At 43.0% G+C, this 7274-nt stretch overlaps 1 protein-coding gene across 1 annotated transcript in view; it reads left to right on the top strand.

Annotated features, from left to right (window-relative positions):
* The window catches only part of IFNAR2 (interferon (alpha, beta and omega) receptor 2), a 19234-nt gene extending 13174 nt beyond the window's left edge, over positions 1-6060 (top strand). Inside the window, exons 6-9 of the mRNA XM_009327943.1 lie at positions 481-643; positions 1089-1207; positions 4657-5346; positions 5524-6060. Of these exons, the coding sequence (XP_009326218.1) occupies positions 481-643; positions 1089-1207; positions 4657-5346 (972 nt within the window). The 3' untranslated portion in view covers positions 5524-6060. The remainder of the gene's footprint in view (positions 1-480; positions 644-1088; positions 1208-4656; positions 5347-5523) is intronic.
* The last annotated feature ends 1214 nt before the right edge of the window (positions 6061-7274 follow it).

Below are 7274 nucleotides of genomic sequence, written 5' to 3' on the forward strand. Positions count from 1 at the left end.
AAAAACAGTTTAATAATTGAAATAAAATAACAATATAATAATAATAATACACAAAGCAAGTGATGCACAGTGCAATTGCTCACCACCCGCCAACCGATGCCCAGCCAGTCCCCAAGCAGCGGCCCCCCCAGCCAGCTTCCCCCAGTTTATGTACTGAGCGTGATGTCACATGGTATGGAATGTCCCTGGGGCCAGTTTGGCTGTGCCCCTCCCAGCTTCTTGTGCACCTCCAGCCTTCTCAGTCGGTAGAGCATGGGAAGCTGAAAAGGCCTTGACTAGTGTAAGCACTGCTCAGCAACAACTAAAACATTGGTGTGTTATCAACTTTGTTCTCCTCCTAAATCCAAAACCCAGCACTGTACCAGCTACTAGGAAGAAAATTAACTCTATCCCTGCTGAAACCAGGACAATGTTTTATCAGTGGCTGGGGATCTCTTTTTAGGCAAATAGCTAACTTTAAAACATTTTCTTCCATGGCAGAGGTCACGTAAGAAAACCACTGAAGAAATTTTTAGTACTGTCATTGAAGAATTGTATCCAAATAGAAATTACTGTGTGTCTGTTATGCTCACTGCATCTCTAAACCAACGTTCCATCCCATCAGCCTGGAAATGTATAACTGCAGATTCTGTAGCTCAACAAGGTAACTGTGCGGTGGTGCAGGAATGGACTGTCAGACTTGGTTATGTGCAAGTGTTTTCTTTTTATGTAGCAAGATTTACAAGTCAATTAATCCTAAAAACAATAAGAGAGAAAGTACCTTCCGAGTGATAAACATTGTGGGGATTTATAAGTGAAATATAAAAACCCCATCTACTTTGGCGCTACAAATCTATTGTTAATCCTGTGAGCCATACAAATCTCCACTAACTGCATAAATACTTATCAAAGATGGTGTAATTTCTTTTTTAATTCCTGAATCTAATTTGAGATTTGGTCTTGTTTTGACTTTGGACCAGATGACCTCCAGAGGTCCCTTCTAACCAAAATTATTCTGTGATTCTAAATAGCTGTTCTGCATGTGGAATTTGAGATGTCGTCATTGGAAACTTCATTCGTGTATGTTTGTTTGGTTTTTTCACTTGCAGATTATCATGCAATTGCAATCATAGGTGCTATATGTTTTTCACTGCTGGTAGCCAGTGCTCTGAAGTGTATACATGCAGGAGGTTATATTCTTCAAGACAAATCACTTCCACATAACTTGGTATGTAACAATTCTCGTATTTAACCTTCCTGGTTGGGAGGAGGAAGTTTACCATCTGAAATTTCTAATCCTGTGCAATAGGTACAAGTTATGTAAGCACATACAATTTTTTAATTTGTGGTTTACCTGTGTCAAAGATAATCTATAGGCTTCTAAGTCTTGTCTGTTCTGCAGAGCAAATACTCGGTCTTTTTCAAAACCATTTCTTGCTACTTCCGTAACAAGTTACTAACAAAGGGAAGGAGGTGTGATCATCCCACCCTACTCAGCGCTTGTCAGGCCACACCTGGAGTACTGTGTCCAGTTCTGGTTCCCACGGTGCAAGAAAGATGCGGACAGACTGGAGAGGGTCCAGAGGAGGGCCACGAAGATGAGCAAAGGGCTGGAGAACCTGCCCTATGAGGAAAGACTGAAGGAGTTAGGCCTTTTCTCCCTGGAGAAGAGAAGGCTCAGGTGGTACCTCATTACAGTATTCCAGTACTTAGAGTGGCTACAAACAGGACAGAGGCTCTCAAGACAAGGGGCAGTGGGTACAAGTTGCACCATGAGAGGTTCCATCTCGATACAAGAAAGAAATGTTTTACAGTGAGAGCAATCAATCACTGGAACAACCTCCCCAAGGGTGTGGTAGAGCCCCCATCCCTGGAGGTTTTCAATATGTGATGGGGCAGGGTCCTAGATAATCTCATCTAGGCTCCCTCTCCCACAAAAGGTTAGACCAGATGGCCTTTCGAGGTCCCTTCCAGCCTGGGCTGTTCTATGATTCTATGAAGTTAGAGGGGGCAGGTAGTAGTGAAGGGGAGACACCCCCAAAGTAACTTCAAATGAACTCTTTATGGTACATAGAAGCAGGCTAGGTCCTACAGCAGAGCACCCAGCATAGGACAATTAACCCCTTGCCCTTTGAAAATTACCTTATATGTAAATCCTTCCTGCAGCAGACAAATTTCTTCTACTATCTGAGCCAGAGCAGTAACTCCAAAACAAAAAACCTACTCCAGTTCTTAGGTGAAGTGTACAGGGAGAAGACCTGGCCTCCACCAAGAAGGATGCTCTGAAAACATTCAGGAGCAATGTGTATCCATTGCTCCTTAGCAAAGCAGTTTCTGGCACATTTTGCCTCCATTATTTCACCCTGCAGCATTGTACTCCTCTCTAAGAGCAAAACCAGTTACCCCTGTAATATTTTTCCATTTATTACATCAAAAATCAGAGCGTTCCCTGAAGATTTGAAGATAGTTTAGCCAGGTCCCTGGTTGCTGGAGTTTAGAGGCATTTTGAGATATTCTACAACTGAAAGCAAATATTTTAAACTCGCCTTCAAGGTCTTCATGTTTCCATAGGAAAGCAAGCTGAAAAGACAAAAGGTAGCTTTAAGACCCAGTTGGGTGTGGGCGTATTGTTCCTGTAGTGATGCATAAAAATGGCCTAGTGTTGGGAGTTTTGGTCTCATTATCCCCAAAAGATGGGCCAGTTATTTAGGCACATCTGGAGAAGAAAAGAGTCACTGTTGGTGCTCTGAGACTTTTTTTTCGAAAGCTATGCTTCACAGTTATTGTCCACAAAAGGCGTCAAGAACAGCACCTGAGAAGTGCTAGAAGTAAAAGTTCGGCAGCCTGGTAAGAGCAAGGTTTGGACGGTTGTTGGAAATGATCTCGCACACAACAAAGAAGAACTTACTCTCAATTCACCTCAGCAAGGAGAAAAAGGACAGACTATCAAAGACCTTTGGTAGAGATGAGACACTGCTTTGAGGAAGCAGTCTTTAAAGCATGTTGTTTCTCAGGTTTCCTGAGTCTGCTTTGTAACATCAACCGTAGCTTCTCAATCAGAGGACAAATCCTCTTTACTGAAGTCAGATAGACCTTGCGGGTCCCCAACCTGCCAGTTTCACATGTATCTCATACCGTAGATTGGGATGCAGTTATGTGCAGGTATGTCCCTGCTGGAAAAGTATCCTAGTTGTTCGTTCCAGAACTGTTGCTAGCAAGTTCAGGATCACTTCTCTGGGTAGCCTGATGTCTGTCTTCCTCCTCCAGTCTCAGTAATGATTGATTACTGTATTCTGTTATAACCAGGGATTAGTGAAAAGGATGCCTGATAGTGGAAAACTTAGTAGGAAAAAAAGGATATTTATATGCAAGTTATCTCTGCCAGAATCTAGAGCTGGCATAGTATCTTAGAAACTAACTCCTGAACCAGGCTGTCATAATCTACCCGAATATTGGAGTTGAATGGAAACAAAAAGCAAAGGAAAAGGAAAGAAACAACATAGCTCTGGAAGAAAACTTACTTGGGGTGGGGGTAGCGAGGAGGATGGGCACATACACCAGGCAAACAGTACCTGCATCACCTTCCAAATGCTGAGCTATTCTCAGCAGTCACATACAGTGATTGGCAAAAAAGTCCATGATTAAGGAAGAGTACTTAAGGAAGAAAGAAAGGTAATGGTAATATATCACTCAAATTGTTCCACCATTTTGAGTAAAATAATCTTTCTTTGACTTCTTCTGCGGTCAAGTGTCATGTTTTAGCGCTTGAGGAAGCCAGTCCTGAGTCAGCTAATGTTTTCATTTTAATAGAAAGAGAAGAGACTGAACTGGCAGTAAATTTCAAGCAAAACTAACAAGATTCCTGGAACTTGTTTCTATCCATCTTTGCTTGCTTGCTTGCTTGCTTTTTTTTTTATAGTCTCTGACTTCTTTTACATTTAATTCTGTGGGGTTTTTCAGCATAAATATTTTCCATTTTCTACAAACGTATCCAGAGCTGATTGGTGTCAACTTTTTCTAAGGCTTTTTTCCTCATGTTTCTGACCTTTGCTACGTCATTCCCTTCATATCCCTAAGATTGCTGAACGTGACTTTGCCAAGTGGTGTTTAAGGTTAATTTTTTTATTGTCAGCATTTCCCCCCAATGCTTCAAATATTCAATAATCCTCAGAAGTGCAGAGTAAAACTGAGAAAACAGGACTTAGGATGTTGCATAGTTCATTGCTTCAAATGGTACATTTCTAAAGGACATTGAAATTGATCATCCCTGTAAGGCTTCTGTTTTGCATGGTAACTGCAAGAGCTAGTATACTGCGAGCTGCAAGGCTCACCTCACGTTTAAGATGTATTTCTAAAATGAGCTTTTAGTCTTAGAAAGGTATCTCAAAAATTAGAATTCAAACATTTCATACCTGACACTGCTTGGCACTGGTGTCATTTCTTTGAGGCTTTCCGATGCTGTGTGCCTTGATTTGTAATGAAGGCTGTCATATTTACAGGAACGGAGAAGAGGAAACAGTCCTAGATGCCCTGAACTCTGCAGAAAAAGCCAAAAATGTGGCACAGAAGGGATCATTTGTTTGACAACCTCATGACCGGGGGTACTTTTTTCATATTTTTCTGTGCCTGTGTGCAAATTTGGCTGATGTTTTTTTTTAATTCGCTTTGCTCTTTTAGGTGTTCATCAGGATGTTGGCCTATTCACCTTGGACATCGGAATCTGAAGACATAGCCTCTGTAGAGATCATTTACAAAGAGGTTAAAAAAAAGGCAAATGAATCCAGCAGTGGTGTCAGTGATGAAGATGACAGTGATGACAGTGACAGCAGTGCCATAAGTAATCATTACTACACAGGGCGTGATATCATAAGTAGAGTACCTCATTCCTCTGACACGCCAAATGTATTCATGCAGTGCTCAACAGGTAGCACATGTGACAGCAGCGGCACCCAGGCAAGTGAAAATCCAGACGCTGACCCAGAAGATTTTGAAGAGCGCGAGACGGACGTTGAAGAAGACAAAGATGCGAGTAGTGAGTTACTTAATCCTTTCTCTGAGGTAAATTGTAACTATTCTTCTAGGCGAAGGAACAGTGCTTGCTTTACCATTAACTTAAAAAGTGTGCTGTTGGGAACCCTCGAGGAGAATGTGGATGTTTCTGCAGCTCTTCTCTCTTCCCGGGAAGATGCAGTTGACTGGCAGTGTACTCGTGCTTTTCAATCAAAACTCCTGGGTGACGCAGAAAGTGTGCAGAAACCACGTTGTCGTAACAGCTCTTGTGAATGGCAAAATTCCTCTTGTTCTTCTGATGAAAGCGACTCATCAGTTTCAGATACGGACCAAAAAACTGAATACATAAGAAGATGAGTAAGTGAGAACCACTGTTACCTTATAACATACGAATTGATATTGTCCAACTTTATTTCTGGACTCAACATACAGAAGATCTTGACTTTTTCTTTCTTTAACATTCTGTGAGCATATGCCTGAACACTGAAAATAGGCAACTCTCATTTTTAACAAATACTTCTCTCGTCTCTCCAGGTCGCTCCAGGTACAGTTCAGGCTGGATTCTCCACAGAGAAACAAAAATGACTGTTCAGATGCAGCAGAAAGAGTAGCTATTTCATTCCGCGGTTTGATAAGGACTTACACCTTTCAGCTGTTAGAAAGTAAATCTTTTCTGTAACTCAAGTGAGAAGTTAGTTTGGGGTACAGGGAGCTGTGAGTGGCTGGTCTCTCAACCAGACCACTTTTTTAATTTGAAAGGACTCTGCTGTTGTTCTTTAGCTCTGTTGATGGATTACTCTGAAACCTGTTTTGCTATGATGGATTGCTGCATTCAAGTCAGTGAACTGATTTCTACGTTTCTGCAGAGAAAGCTGATCAGGTGAAATAACGGGGGAGGCAGAAATAAGAATACTCAGCTTACAAAAGAGTTCTCCTTACTGAATCAAGGCATTAAATACACCTTTTCATATTTTTTTTAATATAATGTCATGCATGTAGTATTGAATACTACACTTTTTAAAAATCTTTTTATGACATGTAAGCATCACTGCAGTGTAGAGTTATACTTTAACATTTGTGCTTCATAAAAAGAAAATTTTTCACATCCCTGTCTGAATTTTTACTGTGGCTCCTACATGCCTTTGAAAAGCTACATGAGTTAGCCTGCTAAGAATTTACTCCTTATGGGAAGGCTTTTAGGTATCGCATAGCTGAAAAAACAACTTTTTTCACCTTGTGAAAAAGTTTAGGTACCGCTTAGTACCTAAGATCTGCTTAGGTACTGCTTTCCTGCCTGCAGGCAGTTTCTGGCCGCCGTGGCTGGCAGTCATTCTTCTGGTCAGGATAGCTGGGAGTAATTTCGAAGGTGCGCGACTTTTAAGAATAAGCAGGCGTAAGTACCCGACAGCTTGGATCTTGACAAGTTAATTATTTGCAGATTTACGCATCCGTAGAATTAGTGGATGGAACTTGCGCTCGCAGCGACCCTGTGACACTCCGCTGTTTGTACAGCGCGGTTGGTGCGCGCCTCTCCGCGGTGGCAGAAGCCAGGGGAATCGCTCGCACGTAAGCGCAGGCAGTGGGACTGTGCCCATCCCAGGGAAGGCCAAACCTGCCTCGTAGCCTCATTTAATAACAGGAGGTGATGAACGGGCTGGAAACAAATGTGTTAAACCCCCACAAAGAACTGGTGTTTTCAGTTGGCAACAGTAATAGCTTGAGAAAGAACCCTTTTTACTCTGTGAATAATAAAGCTGCTCCCCCGGCCCGCAAGTTTATGCTGGTTTTGATCAGGGACGCTGAATGTTCTGGTACAAGTAGTGGCATTGGCATCTTTGGTGCAGGCCGGATCCTGAAGTCAGGAGATAAACCTTTCCTCAGGTAACGTCCATATTGCCTGCAGCGGGAATTGCGCTCAAGATCAGGGTTGACGCTACGCGTCATCTGCCGTCTCTTTATGCGTTATTTATTTATCCATCCACTTTATGCTGACCTCCCATCGCCTGTCTTCCCGGCTGCGTGCTGAAAACGCTCTTTAGAGGTGATGAGCATCCAAGCAGCCAGGCATCGCTAATGTATTTTTAAAACACAGCGCCGATGAACAGCTTTCCAAACCTGTGGGGGGGTTCGGGTGCTGGGTATGCTCTTTCTGGAAAGGGGAACGCGGCCGTGGCGAACGTGGGGAGGCTTCGGAAAAGTTGGGGTGCGCCGACCGGGGCGCGGGTGATGTTCCCCCCGGCGCTCGGAGGCGTTCAGCCCCCTCGGCCGAGGGTGAAGCCCCGCAG

Source organism: Pygoscelis adeliae, unplaced genomic scaffold, assembly GCF_000699105.1.
Source record: "Pygoscelis adeliae isolate BGI_AS28 unplaced genomic scaffold, ASM69910v1 Scaffold154, whole genome shotgun sequence".
Classification (NCBI taxonomy): domain Eukaryota; kingdom Metazoa; phylum Chordata; class Aves; order Sphenisciformes; family Spheniscidae; genus Pygoscelis; species Pygoscelis adeliae.